This window comes from Monodelphis domestica, chromosome 5 (genome assembly GCF_027887165.1).
Source record: "Monodelphis domestica isolate mMonDom1 chromosome 5, mMonDom1.pri, whole genome shotgun sequence".
NCBI classification, from domain to species: domain Eukaryota; kingdom Metazoa; phylum Chordata; class Mammalia; order Didelphimorphia; family Didelphidae; genus Monodelphis; species Monodelphis domestica.
This window is the reverse complement of record NC_077231.1, coordinates 39,746,249-39,765,446: the sequence shown is the minus strand read 5'-3', so window position 1 is coordinate 39,765,446 and position 19,198 is coordinate 39,746,249. Positions and strand designations below refer to the sequence as shown.

Here is a 19,198-nt window from a genome sequence, read left to right as displayed (position 1 = left end):
TGTTAAGTATAATTTACAAAGACAATAAGTTGAAAATGTGTTAAGGTTGAGCCTCTTCCATATGGAAACAGATAGATTATTCTACATTTTGTCCAAAAAATAAGGATTTAAATTTGCATTTAATATGAAACAGAAGCAGAATTTACCCACAGAGCAAATATGAGACCTGTTTCTTTTCCTCCAGCACTCATTTGCAAAGACCTATAGCAAAGTCTTGGATTAAAAAACAAACAAACTTGGAGGAACCCTTAAGTTCAGAGCTGCATGGTAATTATTGGGAAACAACATTGCCTGTTTAGTCCCAAACTGCAGACATTCTTATGGGGGGAAAAGCAGGTCTATCCATTTATATATTCATGATCATCATCTACTCACCAGTCATATGTCTATTTATATATCTATAGTTTATCTATCATCTATTATCTGCCTACCTACATATATATGTATGTATGCACAACAAACCTGAAGAGAATGGAAACAAATAAATACGAAGCAATGAGATATATGCTAGATTGCACTATCTATCAAAGGGAACCAGAAAAGTCTCATGTACAGGCTGCATCTTGAAAGAAGAGATGATATTCCATGTGGCAGAGGTAAAAGAGGGCATTCAAGGCAGTTGTGAAGGGGAGAACTGTGGAACAGAGATATAAAGGTGTTTTCAACAGCCTTGAATGCCATGCCAAGGATTATGCATTTTCTTTGGTAGGAAGTAAAAAAACCACTGAAAAATTTTAAGCAAGGGAATGATGGGATCAGACATGTGCTACAGGAAAACCAATTTAATTGGAATGGATTGGGAAAGGGAGAGGAATTGGAGCAAAGAAAAGTTAAACTCTGGAAAATGTTCTCTTTGGAAAGATTTTAAAGTGGGCTAGGTTCCCATCATGTCACCTTCCTTGATCAATCACAGAAAAGTTTTTCACTCTACTGGGGGTAGAAAATTAACTCTGAAAATTAGCATTCTGTATAACATAGTAAGAAGTTTGTTATTAAATATATCCTAATTCTACCTTTTTCCCCCCTGTTCTAGCAAGCCACCCTTTTACAAGATCCACAGTATGCTAGCAAGTTCAATTCTACAACTGGAAGTCAGAAGCCATATAGGTATGGCTGTATTAATTCAGGTATTAGGTTAAGATTTCATACTAAGTGGGAGGAAATCTGTGTCCAGTGGATAATCTCTCTCTCTCTCTCTCTCTCTCTCTCTCTCTCTCTCTCTCTCTCTCTCTCTCTCTCTCTCTCTCTCTCTCTCTCTCTCTCTCTCTCTCTCTCTCTTTCTCTCTCTCTCTCTCTCTCTCTCTCTCTCTCTCTCTCTCTCTCTCTCTCTTTCTCCCTCTCCCTCTCTCCCTCCCTTCCTCTCTCTCTCTCTCCCCTCTCCCTCCCTCCCTCCCTCCCTCCCCCCCTCTCCCTCTTTCTCTCTCTCTCTCTCCTCTCCCTCTCTCCCTCTCTCTCTCCCTTTCTTCCTTCCTTCTTTCATTCCTTTTTTCCTCCCTAGCTCTCTCTCTCTCTCTCTCCCCCACTTCCTCCCTTTCTCTCTCTCTCTCTTCTCTCTCTCCCTTTCTTCCTTCCTTCTTTCATTCCTTTTTTCCTCCCTAGCTCTCTCTCTCTCTCCCCCTCCCTTTCTCTCTCTCTCTTCTCTCTCTCTCCTCTCTCTCTCTTCTCTCTCTCTTCTCTCTCTCCTCTCTCTCTCTCTCCCTCCCTTTCTCTCTCTCTTCTCTCTTTCTCCTCTCTCTCTCTTCTCTCTCTCTCTCTCTCTCTCTCTCTCTCTCTCTCTCTCTCTCTCTCTCTCTCTCTCTCTCTCATCTTAAACAGGGTGTAAGCAAAGTACTTGCTTAAGAGAATTATTTGCAGAAGGAGCCTTGCCCCATGGTTCTGTATGAGATTCCTAAAGTCTAAATTTCAGTAAAGTTCAGAGCTTAGAAGGACCTTAGAGGCTATCTGGTCATTTCACAGATGAGAAAATTGAATCCTGAAGAAGCTGTCACAAGATCACACAGGTAGTAAAGGAAAGAGTTGAGATTTGAATCCCAGCTCTTTGTCTTCTCACTTAATCATGTCACTTTCCTTGATCAGTCACACAAAAGTTTTTCACTCTAAAGTTGCAGTGGCTCAACATTTAGCACCTTTGAATACAGCTTGACATTAGAGAGAGCTCTGCTCATGGAAGCTTTCCTCAGAGAGGAATGAAAATCTAGTCCTATGAGTTTAGTGAGTGACCTTTTTTTTTAACCCTTACTTTCTGTCTTAGAATCAATACAGGAGAGTGGTAAGGGCTAGGCATTGGGGGTTAAGTGACTTGCCCAGGGTCACACAGCTAGGAAGTGTCTAAGGCAGGAGTTGAGTGATTCTGCTTTTTTAACATCATTCCACTTAGAAGAGGTCAGTCACCTAACTTTCATTCATCCAAGAAGCATTTATTAAATGCCAACAACTATACGTGGCACGTATGTGGCCACTATATATTAATGCCACTATATGTGCAAGAGAAAAATTAAACAAGTCCTGCCTTTGAAGCCCTTTTCATTCTATTAGGGTATTCCAACAACACCCCAGAATGAAGCTAGGATTAGCAACTCCTGAATAGCTTAGGAAGGATGTCAAAAGGAAACGTCAAGTAGAAGAGTGTTTAGGTCCTGGCAAGAGGAGGGAATCTGTTACTTTACCCATGATCATACCAAGCTCTTCCTGGGACTCCTGGGTCTATCTTCACTCTGAACATCAGCACAGCTCAGGGGTTCTATAGGGAGGGGAGGTAGTTCCTATTCTTTTCCTATTTCCGAGGTCCCAAATTGGGGGCATCAAACTGGGAGGTTGCTTGGCTATCAGATACTGGGAAAGTAGTTGGCTTCATTTCCTGATCCTAGAACTAGTCCTAAGATGCAGCATGGAGTATAACAATCCTTTTATCTTGAACAGATATATGCTCTTAAAAATTGTTGGTGACCCCAAAGAGCTCTTGTTTATGTGGGGTTTACTTATTGATATTTACCATATTAGAAATGAAAAAAATCTGAATATTAGGAAAATAGTTTTGACTTTGTGGAGCTCTTGACAGAATTTTGGTGTCCTTCCAGGGGTTCCCAGACCCCACTGCAAGAACTGCTAATACAGTTCATAAAGGTTCGGTTCAAATCTTGACTTGAATATTTGCTGACCGTTTGACCATTAGCAAGTTATTCCATGTCTGTGAATCTTAATTTTAGGGATAAATTGGTGGCCTGGATTCAGGAAGACCTGGGTTCAAATCTGGCCTCTGATATTGCCTAGATGTGTGACTCTGAGCTAGTCTTTATTGCCCAGCCCTTGCCCTTCTGTCTTAGAGTTGTAACTACGACAGAAAATAAGGGTTAAAAAAAAATCTTGATTTCTTTGTTTGTAAAATGGGCATGATTAGATTTACTCCATCTTTTTCAGAGGGTCATTGTAAGGAAAGTGTGTTTGATGGGTTACAGGGTCAGAGTGCTTGCCTGGGATCTGACCTGAGATACTTCAAGTGACTTGAACTACTGGGAGGTATTATTGTTCACCAAACTACAAATGATACCCAGAGCAATGGAAAGCTGCATGATATTTGTAAAGAGTGTTTTATGCTTTAAAAAATAGAAGCAGCCTAGTGGCATAGTAAATAGAGTGCTGGACCTGGGAGTCAGGAAGACCTGGGTTCAAGCCCAGATTGAGCCACTTACTAATTGTATGATCTCCATATGACTTAATCTCTCTGTCTCGGTTTCCTCATCTGTAATAAGGATAATAATAGCACCTATTTCCCATGGCTGTTGTGAGGATAAAATAATGTAGTCATAAAGCATTTTGCAAACCTTAAAAAACTATATAAGTGCTAGGGCTTATTATTAAATTCTTTTTCTTCCTTCACATTACTAATAGTAGAATTATTCATTAATTTATAGAATAATTAACTTGTTTATGCAGACCTAAATGAAGGGGAAAAAATCTCCCAGTAAGGGATGAGAGTTTCAGCTGCCCACCCTTGCTTTCTCCCAATGAATTTAGGCTACCATGCTCATTTACAATAGGGAAAGCAGTCCAGGTCTCCTAATGTATGACTAAAGGAATAAGACTCCCAAAGAGAGGAAGACGTGTCATATTATGAGACTTGAACTATAGCTGCAATCTTTTTTCCCTCCATAAATTTTAAACCTTTGCCTTCTATTAGTTATAAATTAACTTAAACAATCAAATGGGATGAGTGGACGTGGAGCTGTCATGCTGAAGATAATGCAACGTTGACTATAGTCATGCTGGGAAAGAGACATTCTGCCCCTCACCCTCACAGGCCACTAGAAAGAGGAGCCATCATGATAGGCATCTCCAGAACATTTCCATTGTTTTAGGACTGGACAGCTTCTGAGCAGCACATTGTTCTACTCCACAGACCCTCTCTCTAAGTATAGTGGTGGGACGACCTAGTAGCTAACTTTCCACCCCACTAGAAAACATGGAAAGACCTGCATGAAATTATGAAGAATGAAAAGAGGGATAGTTAGATTGTTCAGTGACTAGGGAGCCAGGACTAAGACAAGAGGTCCTGGGTTCAAATTTGGTCTCAGATACTTCCTAACTGTGTGATGTTGGGCAAATCACTTAACCTTCTATTAATTAGAATCTTAAACCCTTGGACTTCATCCCCGTAGTTCTTTCACTTTAGTTATTATTAATAAAACTTTAAAAAATATAATACTTAGTTATTGAATATTAATTTTAATCTTTACAACCTCAATTGTCTAGCCCTTACCTCTCTTCTACCTTGGAACCAATATTTAGTATCGATTTCAAGACAGAAGGCAAGGGTTAAAAAAAAAAAGAGTGAAACAAAATGAACCAAGAGAATATTCTATACAGCAACAAAAATATTGTTTGAGAGATGATTTGTGTATGTCCCCCTCCAGAGAAAGAACTGATAAATAGAAACAAGGTAGATATAGTTATATACATACATAAATATATTTATTTATACATATATGCATATTTTGTCAAATGATGTCTTCTCTAGGGTGGGAAGGAGAGGGAAGGAAGAAGATCCCTAGGAATTCTGATATAACAAATAAATAAAATACATAAAGAGATGATATATATATCTTAAGTATCCAAGAATGTCCTTAACGAGGAATTCTTTCTGCCTTTCATCTGGCACTGGGGAGGTAGAAGTGTAAAAAACAAAAATATAGGTAGTATAAAGTGGAAGAGAGGCCAGTGAAATATAGGATGAATGCATGTCAGTGCTCAAAGCTATTGTCACTATGAGTTTATGCTCTTGATGATGGGGAAGAACCCTTTCACGTCTCTGAGGAAGCTATCAGTTCAACAGGGGCTTAGCCATATTGGAAACCAAGACAGCCCTGATTCTCTAAGGACTTGGAGTCAGGAAGCCCTAATTTGTAATTCTCTTTCAAATATTTTCTAGCTAGATGATCCTAGACAAGGCAACTTCCTTGATTGAAACTGATCCCTCTTTATGGATTGGTTATATGGATCAACTGAGATGATATGTGTTACAAATGTTAATCAGTGTTTGCCATTATGATTTGCTTTGCCTTTTATAAACTTCTAGCTCCTCAGAATGGAGTCTCTTTTGGGTTCTCCCATAACCTCCCACTCCCCAAGATGGTTGTCCAGAGCTGGCTTGGTGGTGTGGGGCTATCACAGTCCCAATTCAGCCCCACTTTTCCCAACCTCCCCTTAAGGGAAGGTGGAATAGCCCTTCCACCACTTCTAGGTGTCCTCTAGCCAAGAAATGTCTTTCCTACTTGGGTCATATAGAATATCACCTCTGTGTAGGCTTTCTATGACTGTTGCTGGATCTGTTCTATGGATTCTAAGTCAGGATTGAGCAGCTGCAAGTTCTCAGGTCACAACATCACATATTTGTTGTCTGAGGCAGAACTTCTGAGACAAGGTCACTCTGTGATTGCAGCATCCTGGAGCTTACACTCTGGAAAAGTTAGACTGGCTTGGGTTGGGGAAGACATGGGAGCGGTGGAGGGAGGAAGAGCCCTCTTTTTGTACCCCTGGGAAAAATTTTCTGGTGTTTCAGATTGCTGGCATTTTTATGGGCTGGATGGACAACTGGGGGTTGAAGTACTCTTCCAAGGGATAGGGGCCAAGCTGCAAAACTGCTTTCTTTGCTCGCAAGGACATGTTCCTCTGCTCTTATTTTCCATTATTTTCCATTTCTGATAGCTTCCTGGAGAAAAATAAATGCACAGGACCAAGCTTCCCTAGGGGCAGTGCCTATTTGGGGTAGGATAACTCCTAGTACTCAGTCACAGTCATTAATTTCCAGTAGGAATGGCTTTGTGCATTCTGGATGTGTTAACACAGGGTAGTGGTTAGTCACCCTGCTTTATCTTCCTGAAAGGAGTTTGTGCCAAAAGAGTCCATTAAAAAACTTGGAGGTCTTGAGTTCTTGAAGTCATTTTGAGAGGCAATGTGATTCAGTGAAAAGCACACTGGCTTTTAAAGCACCATATCAATATTAGCACTTATTATTTGTTTGCCTTTTATATTCTTCTAGCTGCTTCTAGCAATGTCTCGTTCAAGCTCTCTGGAATTATAGTACCTGGTTCAGAGTTCATCATTGACTCTTGCTACCTCTGTGACTTTGGGCCACTCACAGTCTCAGTTTCCTCATCTGTAAAATGACTGGGATCAGACTAGAAGGCTTTGAAGGTCCCTTCCAGCTCTTTATCTTTGAGCCCATAAATCTAAGCTGTAAAGTTAAAGACATTCTGGGATCTATTATTAATCAGGCTGGAATGGGATTTTAGGGACACCAGTTATAAGGACTGGTTCTTTGTTTAAAAAGTTGGCTGAAACCCTCAAGCGCACCACAGCCTGGATCCAGAATACCCACCTCCTGGTGTGTCCTTGTCAAGGAGTAGGAACAGATAGCATGGTAAATGGCATTGGCAAGGAGCAAGGAGACACAGTATGGTGCAGGTTTCCTCAATACAGAATTCCAATTTCAGACAATCGGAAAGAATCTCTTAGCTGGAAAGACCGTGAGAGGTCATTGAGTTCTACTTATATGAGAGAAGGAATCTTTTCTGAAACATTCCTACCAACTGACTTCTTTTCAAAGAATCCATTGAGGCACTCCTTTCTAATTCAGGACAAATTTTTGATATATAATTTTTTCTTATGCCAAGCTATAATTCACCACTCTACACAGTTTTTGCTTCATGCTCCCAGTCCTTCTGAGATCAAGGAGGATCTCTTTTTATTTGTCAACCCTTCAGATCCTTAGAAGCAACTATCTTGCCTCTACTAAATCTTCACTCTTTGTTTTTCCTCTGTTTCCCATTTATCTTTTTCAAGAGACACGTTTGCTTTCTCTAGCACTCATTGTAAGGCTCAACTTATTCTAGTCTTTATGGTTCTGACATTATTACAGTCAGATCATGTTCCTTATTTATATACATCCTCTGCTATATATTCTTTCTGCACATGCATTTTGAAAATGAGTTGGTCAATGAATTCTCTAGGTAGCCCAGTTGATCTTTTTAGACGGTCCCTTTTTGCTGTTCCAGTTGTTTGTGATTGTGCTGTCAGAATTTTGAGAACATCCCATCAGTTCGAAGTCAGTTTCCCCTGTAGATCCTAAGATCATGGGATTCTGCTTAGTGATCCTTTTCAGTTGTTGGTCAGATACCTTTGAATAGCAGTCATACGTGCCTGCATAATGTGCTAAATAAACTTCACTTGTCAGTTTCTGGAAAGGGATGGGGCCAATCCTCCCAGAACACACCTATGTCCTCACCTGGGGCCAGTACTTTCCCTTCCCTCGTCTACCTTTCCTCTCTTTTTGGAGACCTGGTAGATAGAAATTGCTTATCCTCAGGCACACACTTCATAGGCAGAATTTTGTTTTTGCCAACGAATAAATGACTGACTTAGTCCAGGGGCAGAAAGGAAAGTCTCAGGGTCTACTTAAGATTCTACCTTGGTTGGGGTGGGGTGGGTGGAGTGTTATTTGCTGGAAAAAGAAAACTAAAACTAAAACCAAACAACAAAAAAGCTTCCATAATGCTTTCTGCCCCCAGATGGAATCTTGTTGCTAGAACAGATTTGACTTTCCTGAACAATTAAAAAACAGTCCCTACATAAATTTCAGCCAGTCACTGAATCCTCCCTTACCCTTTCTACTCATTCCCCATTCTCTACCATAATACAAACATGCAATATATAAATTGAATGGTCAAGAGTTTATGTAACGAGAAGCAAAATCAGAACAACTGAAAGCACAAAAAGGAAACAGATAATAAATGGATGCCAGATATTGACCAGTTATGGGGCAATGGGAAAATTGGAGAGAGAGAGCACCTTTCTGGAGTATCTTTTGTTCTTAAAGGGATCTAATATTCTCAGTCTGAATTCTGTGTCCATACAGCAGAGGCTTGCTCTGAGACCAGCTTATCATTCCAAGTCCAAGGTCTCATGAGACCCACCACAAAGCTGCTTCTCTCTTTTTTTCAATATGGGTTATACATGTATTATCACCCAAAATGCATTTTCATGTTGTTCATTTTTGTAAATGTATGATTTTATAAAACCAACCATACCCCCAAATATCCAAATAAGGGGAAAACCCCATGTTTTTATTTGCATCTGACTCCCACAGTTCTTTCTCCGGAGGTAAAGAGCCTTCTTTGTCATAAGTCCTTCAGAATTGTCTTGGATATTGTATTGCCAATAGTAGCTAAGTCTCTTACAGTTGATCATTCCACAGTATTGCTGTTACTGTTTACAATATCTTCCTGGTTCTGCTTATTTCACTCTGCATCAGTTTCTGAAGGGCTTTCCAGCTTTTTCTGAAGTCATTCCTTACCCTACAACAGTATTCCATCACCAGCATGTACCACAATTTGTTCAGCCATTCCCCAATTGATGGACATCGGGTCGCCTCAATTCCCAATTCTCTGCCACCACGAAAAGAGCTGCTATGAATATTTTTGGGCAAGTAGATCCTTTCCCATTTACCACAAAGCTTCTGAAGGAACCTCGTGGTCATCTCTGCCTCTCTCACTTCTCTCTTGGCTCTGTTCCATCTCTCTGCAGCACTTCCCACAGCCTAGTTCAAAGGCTTCCTTAGGGCCAGTGTAAATCTTCCTGGTTTGAAAATTGCATGAGGCATAGGCTGAGAAAACGGCTTTTGTCAAGACATTGGATTACAAATTCAAAGACCCTTAATCAGGCCCCAGATACCTCACAAAAGAGCCGATTCCTTTGGAACTGGGATTAAGAATCAATGTAAAGTGGTGTCGTGGGTACCAAGAGAGCCCCTATGAACATTCTGAACTCTGTGGAATTGTTTTCCCTATAGGTCTGAAGAGATGATTAAACTATTCAGTCATCTGAAATCTGAACTCTTTCTTAAAGACAATACATTAGGACGGATAGCCTGCTTAACGGAAGAACTTAAAGTAGCAGCCCAGAGAAATTTCATTGTCAGAAAGCTTTTCTGGAAAGTAAGTGATTCTTTAAAATCTTTGACAAAATTCATCAAATGTAGAACTTGGGTAAAGCTTTCATAAACACACAATGGTTACCTAAAGTTATATGAATAAACAGCTTATCTCTTTTTAGTACCACATTTTATTTTATTTATTTTTTAAACCCTTACTTTCCATATTGGAATCAATACTGTGTATTGGTTCCAGGGTAGAAGAGTGGTAAGGGCTAGGCAATGGGAGTCAAGTGACTTGCCCAGGGTCACACAGCTAGGAAGTATCTGAGGCCAGATTTGAACCTAGGACCTCCCGTCTCTAGGCCTGGTTCTCAATCTACTGAGCTACCCAGCTGCCCCCTATAAACTAGTTTTTTAAAAATTCAATTTAATTCAATGTTATTTTATTTTATTTAGGGACGTCTATATTATCTCCTAGAAAAGTAACTGACAAAGCACTCTGGTATCTCTGCCAAGAAAATCCCAAAAGGGTCACAAAGAGCTGGACAGGATTTTTAAAAATCACTGAATAATAAATTATCTCCTTCCCGCCTTTCCATCCTTCTTTCTCTCACTGAGAAAGCAATAGGGAGAAAAATCCGTTATAAATATATATATAGTCAAGTTAAACAAATTTCCATAGGTCACTTAGTTTTACTAGCCAAAGAAAACCCTTCACTGGCCAATCATTGAATGGCTACTTGGTTTTGGCCACAAGGATATATATGATGGCTAGGCTTTCTCTACCTCTGACCTCTGCTCTGTCCTTTGCACCTTTAGGAGGAATGGGATCTCTTGGGGTTTTCCATCTTCTTCAGTGCCTCTGGGCTCAGTTATGTGGCACATGGGCAGCTGAATACCCAGAGGCTCTGCTGGTGACAGGAAGATCCAAGGAATGGATTGGATGGATTAGACCTCCACGGAGTGGGAAAATAGCTTAAAGAGGGTCAGCGGTATGAGTCATTCATTTATCCATCAATTTGTAAGCACAAACTTGAAGAGACAGTACATTACCCATTTAATGAGTTTTAAAGCCTTCCATTGTCTACTTGCCTAGCACTGGACTGAACACTCTACTACTTTGATCTGTAGACTAATAGATAAACTAAACGATTTGTCTCTGCCTTTCAAGATTCTCATTGCTCAGGGCACTTGATATTTAATGAGAATCTGCTGAACTGGCACAGCCAGGCTCCAGTCAATCAAATGAGTTAAAGGGGTTTTTCATCATTGCCAAGTTCAGTGGGAAAGTCTGAACCTTCCTGGGTTGGAGAGATAGCTGATAAAGCCAAAGCCCAGCCCCAGAGCTAGGCATGGAAATAGAAAAGTAGAGTCTCCTATTCTTTTACCTGCCATAAACATTGCTTGAGCATTCTGCCATGTCAAATACTCTGTAAGTCTTTGTAATCGCTGACATGGGCTTTGTGCTCAGGTTCCACTTAAACAAAAAGCTTCCCCCTCCTCACCTTGGCTCATGATATCATCTCCACCTAAGATGCCTTTAATTCCCCTCTCCATGGTGGAATGATAGCTCCTTCCTGAATCCTTTGGCTTCTCCCAACCAGATGTAGTGTCCCCTTCCTACACCTCTGTTAGATCTTTTGTTGATCACTTGTTTCTGTTGCTTCATGACCCCTTTGGGGGTTTTCTTGGCAGAGATACCAGAGGAGGGTGTGCAGGTGGAAAATTTGCCACACCTGAGCTACATTCCCAGCATCCTTTTAAGTTACATCTTCATTTTACGTAAGGATGCTTGGGAAATAAATTTGACTGAGACCCGCGCTGCAGGGCTCTTGTGCTTTTGGAAAAGTGCTGCAGGTGGGAGTCTCTGGCTCTCTTTGCTCTGCTCACTTGACTGAAAGAACCTTTTTTCTTTTCCCTCCCTTTTGATTTATTATTAAAAATCCTATATATTTTTTTAGATACTAGGAGTATTTATTCATTTGTATTCTTACAAAGGGTTTACCATTTCCTTCTCCAGCTCATTTTATAGATGAGGAAACTGGGGCCAAGAGGGTTAAATAATTTGCTCAGGGTCACCCAGCTAGCAAGATTTGAATTCAGGAAGATGAGTTTTCTTGACTGTGCCACCTAGTTGTTACTCCGTATTAACCATGTTAATCTTAAGAGAAAGTGTTTTGTGTACTTGCCTCAAGAAAGTCAGTGAAAGAGAGAGTACAGGGCTTGGAGTCCAGAGAGACCTAAATTTGAAACACTATCCAATCCAACCCAGCCTTAGTTTCCTTATCTATAAAATGGAGACCTGGTGCTCATCTCTTGGGATTCTTAGAAGAATCTAATGAAGTAAAATTTGCAAAGTATATAATGAAGCCTTAAGGAGAGTATAGTGACTGGTTATAAGATCTCATGGACACAGGGAACTCCCCATGAGAAAACTCCCACTATTAATGAAGATCAAGAGGCAACCAGGAAGCCCAGTGGATAGAAAGCCAGGTCTGGAAGTGAGAAGTCTTGGATTCAAATGGGATCCCAGACACTTCCTAGCTGTGTGACCCTGGGCAAGTCACTTGACCCCCATTGCCCAGCCCTTGATTCTCTTCTATCTTTAGAACTGATTCTAAAACATCATTATTATTATTTTTAAATGGTCAGCACCCTCCCTGCAGTCTATAGCCTGAAGAGTTACCTAGAGCACTGAGAGGTCAGATGACTTACTCAGGGTCCCATAGTCATTCACTGAGCATATGCTACATGCCTGGCAGTGTGCTAGGCTCTGAGGCTACAAAGAAAGGCAAAGAACCCAGAACAAACGACCATCCTTGCTCTCCAGGAGCTTGGTCTGGTGGGGAAGACACAGAAACAGCTAAGCACAAATGTCAGTATACTTGTTCTCTCTCTCCCTCCCTCAACTCACTCACCTTTCACTTTGTCTCTCTCTGTCTCTCTCTATTTCTGTCCTTCTGTTTCTCTGTTTCTCTCTTCCTCTTGTCTCTCTGTCTGGATCTTCCTCTCTCTGTCTTTTTCTTTCTCTCTCCCTTTCTCTCCCCTTCTTCCTCTCTTTCTCTGTCTCTGTCTCTCTCCCTCTCTGACACACGTGCTCTGTTTCTGTCTCCCTCTTTCTGTCTTTCTCTGTTTATCTCTCTATCTGCCTTTCTTTCTCTATCTCCCTTTCTCTGTTTTTTTCTCTCTAATTCTCTTTTTCTCCCTCTCTGTCTCTGTCTCTGTCTCTTTGTGTATTCCCCTCCCTTTCTTTTGTCTCTCTTTCTCTCTGTATGTCTTTCTCTTTCTCCTCTCTACCTCCCTCCTTCCTCTCTCTTTGTCTCTCTGATTCTGTCTCTCTCTGTCTCCCTCCCTCCCCCTGCCCCTCTTATTACTGAGCAAATGAATATGACAGCAAGGCCTTCCATGGCCATGAATGGTATGAATTCCTCATGTATACTTTATCTCCCAGAGTTCTAATTAGAATAGAGCATGAGGGGCTTGCCCCAGGCCATCCAGCCTGGAGGACCCAGTACCACTGACTGTCTTTCTTCCCTGGAAACAAAGGAGCTCAGCCTCTCCTTAGCAAGGAGAATTAGTTAAGAAAGGAAGCTTCAAGATGGCAGCCCAGGCTTGGCTCCTCTCCTGACTCATCAATTGCAGCCACAGCCTCTTCATGATTCCTCTGCCCTCACCCTTAACTGAGGACAAACTTCAGGCCACTTACCCTGACAGGGAACTTAACCATTACACAGGCACATTTAAATGGCCAAGGATTCAGATTCGAAGGCTTAATATTGCTGTTATGAAATAAACTTTCTTCTCGTCAGAAATCTCACCGGCCAGGCTCAAAAACCCCACAAAAACACCCCCAACACCCCTCAGAAAGCCGAGAGGCAGGGAAGAAGGTGATCAAGTCACTAGAAAACCCAATTGGAGTGTAAGTTATTATTACTGTCATTGTTATTGTTGAGCACAAACCCTTTGAAGAAGTATTTTCATTCAAGTTTTAACTGCAGAATTTAAGAGGATTCTAGAGACGTTGTTGGTACAATGGATAGAGAACTGGCCTTGAAGGCAGAAAAACCGTCCCCTGAAATCTCCTGGCTCTGTGACACTGTTTAACTGTGCTCTTGGCCAGTGGTGTCAAACTCAAATAGACGGGGACCACTAAACTGTATTTGAGCACTTAAATAAACTTATGAAAGCACCCATGAGGGTCACATATTGACTTGTTTGAAAACATTATCTTTGCTTATAGTAATTATTTCCCAGGGGGCAGCTGGGTGACTCAGTGGATTGAGAGCCAAGCCCAGGGATGGGAGGTCCTGGGTTCAAATGTGACCTTAGATACTTCCTAGCTGTGTGACCCTTATAGCCCAGCCCTGATTGTTTTTCTAATCAATACTCTTACACATTATTGATTCTAAGACAGAAGGTAAGGGTTTTAAACAAAATTATTTCCCAAGTACATTTTAATCTGGTTGGGCCACACTCAGGAACTTTGCAGCTCTTATGGGACCGTGAGCTGTGTGTCCGGCATCTCTGTTTTTGGGAATTCTTAGATTGTAAGATTCAGAGAAGGTGCTGACTTTCAGTGCTTGGAGGAATTTCTTTAGTAGGAAAAGAAGCTAATTAAACTGCATTAATTAATTTAAATAGACATTTATGTTTGTGGAACACAATGCCAAAAGCTGGGGAAGATGAAGAATAAGACAGATGATAAGTCTTCTCGAGGAGTTTTCCATCCACTTGTTGAGTCATGTCTGACTCTGACTTTGTGGACCATAGCATGACTATACTGTTAACAGGGCTTCCTTCTTTCCTTTCTTCCTTCCTCCTTCTTTCTCCCTTCCTCTTTCTTTCTTTCTTTCTTTCTTTCTTTCTTTCTTTCTTTCTTTCTTTCTTTCTTTCTTTCTTTCTTTCTTTCTTTCTTTCTTTCTTTCTTTCTTTCTTTCTTTCTTTCTTTCTTTCTTTCTTTCTTTCTTTCTTTCTTTCTTTCTTTCTTTCTTTCTTTCTTTCTTTCTTTCTTTCTTTCTTTCTTTCTTTCTTTCTTTCTTTCTTTCTTTCTTTCTTTCTTTCTTTCTTTCTTTCTTCCTTCCTTCCTTCCTTCCTTCCTTCCTTCCTTCCTTCCTTCCTTCCTTCCTTCCTTCCTTCCTTCCTTCCTTCTCTCTTCTCTCTTTCTCTCTTTCTCTCTTTCTCTCTTTCTCTCTTTCTCTCTTTCTCTCTTTCTCTCTTTCTCTCTTTCTCTCTTTCTTCTTTCTTTCTTTCTTTCTTTCTTTCTTTCTTTCTTTCTTTCTTTCTTTCTTTCTTTCTTTCTTTCTTTCTTTCTTTCTTTCTTTCTTTCTTTCTTTCTTTCCTTCTTTCCTTCTTTCCTTCTTTCCTTCCTTCTTTCTTCTCCTCCTCCTCCCTTTCTTTTCTTTCCCTCTCTTTCTTCCTTTTTTAATTTTTAAATGAAAAAACATTCTTTTTAAACCTGTCTTAGAATCAATAGTATTTACTGGTTCCAAGGCAAAAGAGCCAGGCAATAGGGGTTAAGTGACTTGTTAGGTAGGTAGATAAGAGCTAGGCAATAGAGGTTAAGTGACTTGCCCAGGGTCATACAGCTAGGAAGTGTCTGGGGCCAAATTTGAACCCAGTACCTCCCATATCTAGGTCTGGCTCTCAATCCACTGAGCCACCCAACTGCCCCATCAATGGGGCTTTCTTGATGAAGGTACTAGAGTGGTTTGCCATTTCCTTTTCTAATGGATTAAGGCAAATAGAGGTTAAGTCACTTGTCTAGGGTCTCATAGATTATAAGTATCTAAGACTGGATTTGAACTTGGGCAGTTACAGATGGCATAGAGGATAAAGCACAAGCTCTGAGTCAGGAAGATCTGAGATCTGAGTTCAAATCCAGATATAGACATTAGCTATGTGACCCTGGGAAAATAACTTAATTTGGTTTGCCTTAGTTTCCCCATCTGTAAAATGAGCTAGAGAGGGAAATGGCAAACCACTCCAGTATCTTGGCCAAGAAACAATAATAATTTCTTAGTGGGAGTCCTTATCCATGGAACATAGATTTAGAACTGGAAAAAAACCTTAATAGTCACCAGCTCCCCCATTTTACAGTTCAGGAAAACAAAGTCAAGGTCACACAGAACAAATGGAAGAGCTGAATTGTAAACTAAGATCTTTGACTCATTCAGTGATCTAAGACATAGATGAAGTAAGAAAGATGTGACTAAGATTAAGGCCACCTGGAGGCACTGGTGGGCAAAGCCAGCCTCAGCCACTGATGCTATTCTCTGGGGCATACATTCCCTCCTTCTTTTCTGAGGGTACCATAGCTACCCCTTCTAGGTCCAGACCTTCCGTTGGAAGGTGGAGGTCTACTGACTTGGCTTGCCCTTTTCTGAGGCTGCATGGGTTTTAGATTGACCAGGGCTATCTTCTTCAGGATCAGTGATAAATAGAGTTGGCAGGGACCCCAACTGTCTGATTTTACAGATGAGGAAACAAAGGCTCAGAGAAGTCATCCAACTTGCTCCAGGTCACAGAGACAATCAGTGACAGAATTGGGATTCAAATCCAGGGTTGTCAAAGTTTGGGAGTTTTTTGGTTTATCTTCAAAATGTTGCCATTTTGTATAAATAGTTTTCATGGTTTAGTTCACTTCTCTTCCCATTATTTCATATGAATCACAGAGCAGGCATCCAATATGCCTTCCTTTGTCTGTCTTCAGTGAGACTTGATGTGCTGCCCTTAGAGTTGGGCATCCACAGACTCCATGGTATCCCTTTCTTCAGTCCCTAGAGTCAGTCAGTTGATATTGTGCCTCCTCTGTCAGGTACTCTACTTATTGCTGAGGATGTGGAGAAAGGTGAAGGGTGTCCTTGCTCTCATGGAGTCCACAGTCTAATGAGAGGCTAAGGACGACAACACCTAGGTTATAAATGTGGGTGACAGAGAGAACAGTAATGAGAAAGTTAGGAAGGCCAGAGAGTTTCAGGGAAAAGGTAATGAATTCATTCTGAGAATGTCTACTGGACATTTAAGATGTCTACTGGAAATCCAGTTCCAGATGTCCAATAGACAGTTGGAGATGTGAGACTGGAAATCAGCAGAGAGGTTTGGTCTAGATGCATAGTTTTGAGAATTATTAGCATAGAGGAGGTAAATAAATCCATGGGAACTGATGAGATCACCAAATGAAATAATATCAAGGAAGAAGAGAAAAGGGCCTAGGATAATGCCCTGTGAAATATGCATGGTTAGTGTGGGCATGATTTGTAGGAAGGTCCAGTAAAACTGAGAAGTATTCAGAACCAGGAAGAGAGTAGAACCCCCAAAACTTAGACTAAAGAGGGCATCAAGAAGAGGGTGATCAATAGTAGCAAAGGCTCTAGAGAGGTCAGTAGGAGGACTGAGAAAAGATCATTAGACTTGGCAAAGCCATTAGTTATTTTGGAAAGAGCAGTTTTGATTGAGATGTATCTTCCTCAGTTTCTCTAAAACCATTTCTTACAGCTCAGTAGGATTCGATTATATTCACATACTTGTTCAATCACTCCCCAATTTGATGAGTTCCATCCCTCCCAACGTCCATAGTTTCCACTTCTTTGTTACTACAAAAAGAACTGTGATCAATATTTTTGTACTCATGGGCCTTTCTCCTTGGCAAACCTTAAAGTGCTATGTAAATATAAATACTAGCTATCATTTTATTCTCATCATTATAGAAAAGCTAGCTATGTCACAGCGAATCAGACATATTCTATGGGATTAATTCAGCTAAAGCTTGAAGGATCAAGTAAGTCTCAAAAGATGGGAATGGGGAGGAGTGGCAAAATAGAAATCCAGGTAGAAGCTTGAAGAATTGAGGTTCAGAATATAGGTTAGGTTACATGGTAAAAAGCACCAAAACAAGAAAGAAGGTTGGTTCTGGCCAAATGTCACCTGAGTCAGGGTTTCTCTTTGGGGTATAGTGTAAGGATGCTACCAGCTCATTTTTGTGATTTTTAAAAATAAATTTATTTAGTCAATTTAGAACATTATTCCTTGGTAATAATCACATTATTTCCCTCCCTCCCTTCCCGCAGCCAATGCACAATTTCATTGGATATTAATTGTGTCCTTGATCAGAACCTATTTCCATGTTGTTGGGTTTACACTTTTGTGATTTTTTAAAAAACACCTTTATCTTCCTTCTTAGAAACAATATGAAGTATGGGTTCCAAGACAGAAGACGTTAAGTGATTTAGGTCAGATTTTAACCCAGGATCTCTCATCTCTGGGTCTACTTTTCAATTCACTGAGCCACCCAGCTGCCTCCCATTTTAGTGTTTTTATGGCCATAGTTCTTAGGGAATTTAGAATGAGTAGACATTTGGCTCTCTCCTTGGGGAGGAAGGGAGGGAAGAGGAACAAGAATTGTTCTCAGCTCTCTTCCTGACTCATGTTCCATCAGTGGTGCTGATCTTCCAAAGGCCCCTAGTTTGTACTTAGACTATTTTCATTGCCTAGATCAGTATTCTTCACATCTGTTCACTGCTACAACCTCTGCCAACCACTCTTTGTGGCCCCTCCTTTGCATCTGATTGCTTGTGGGGACTTTTCTTCCTCTCTCAAATGCCTGATTGCCCAAGGAAAATCCTATCTCAGGTAACATTTGACCAGAGCCAACTTTCTTTCTTATTTTGGTGCTTTGTATGTAGTAAACTAACCTAAATTCTGAACCCCAATTTCTCAAGCTTCTTGGCTGAATTTCTGTTTTTCCACCTCTCTCCATCCCCACCTTTTGAGACTTGCTTGATCCTGTAAACTTTAGTTGAATTAAACTAGGACATGTCTGCTCCTCTGTGGCATAGTTAACTTTTCTGTAATAATTACAGTAAAATAATAGCTAGCATTTTTATAGCACCTTCAGGTTTGTCAAGGGCTATTTAAACATCTCATTGGATTGTCACAACCCCAAGAGGGTAGGGACTATTATTATCTCCATTTTACAGATATGGAAACTGAGTCAGCAATTAAGTGACTTGCACCAGGGTCATAGAATTAATAAATATCTGAGGCTGGATTTGAACTCAGATCTTCCTGATTTTAGACCCAGCTTTCTATTTACTAAGATACCTAGCTGCCCCATTTGTAATTTATGTTGTATCTATCTATACCCATTTAATCAACTGCCTGTAGTTTGAGTAGCTGGACTCCCAGTTCTAATTCCCATTGGGGATTATCTGGGGAGCCTTGGCGTCCCTCTGGGACTTTAGCGATTTCTTGGCACAATGAGGGTCAACATTGATTTAGCTCTTTGGTTCACTTCCTTGGAGCTGGGATTGAAGTTATGATTAGGAAACTTCTGACCTGGATATTGGCATCAACTTCTCAGTCAATCTACTACAGGCATATCTTTGAAGAAAGCAATTTGTTGGAACCATCTCCAACCTCCCTGTTCTTTCTCTTCCTTCCTCAACTGTAAAATGGGAATTGTAATAATCCTTAACCTCAGAAGGGGGTTGGGAAGATTGAATGAGATAATATTTGTAAAAACTGCTTGGCATAATGCCTGGCACATAATAGACAGCACCCAACTGCTCATTTCCTTTTCATTCTCTGCACCACCAACTGATGCTTCTTTTATTCTCATCCCTACTCTCTTACTTCTCTTGGTGTTCACCCTCTCTCTCTTCCCTTCCCATTCTCAAAACCTGCTCCCAAATTCTTCATTCACAAATATTGTATGAGGGACTAGTGAGCGTTGCCAGGGTTATTTGCATTTTCATGGGTGTTAAAGCCTTGGAA

The 19,198-nt window shown here is 40.7% G+C and overlaps 1 protein-coding gene across 2 annotated transcripts in view; it reads left to right on the top strand.

Annotated features, from left to right (window-relative positions):
• C5H12orf56 (chromosome 5 C12orf56 homolog) overlaps nt 1–19,198 on the top strand; it is a 123,525-nt gene that overhangs the window by 77,172 nt on the left and 27,155 nt on the right. For both annotated transcript variants that reach the window (XM_056800693.1, XM_056800692.1), the window contains exons 5-6: nt 1,034–1,107; nt 9,344–9,488. In XM_056800693.1, the coding sequence (XP_056656671.1) occupies nt 1,034–1,107; nt 9,344–9,488 (219 nt within the window). The remainder of the gene's footprint in view (nt 1–1,033; nt 1,108–9,343; nt 9,489–19,198) is intronic.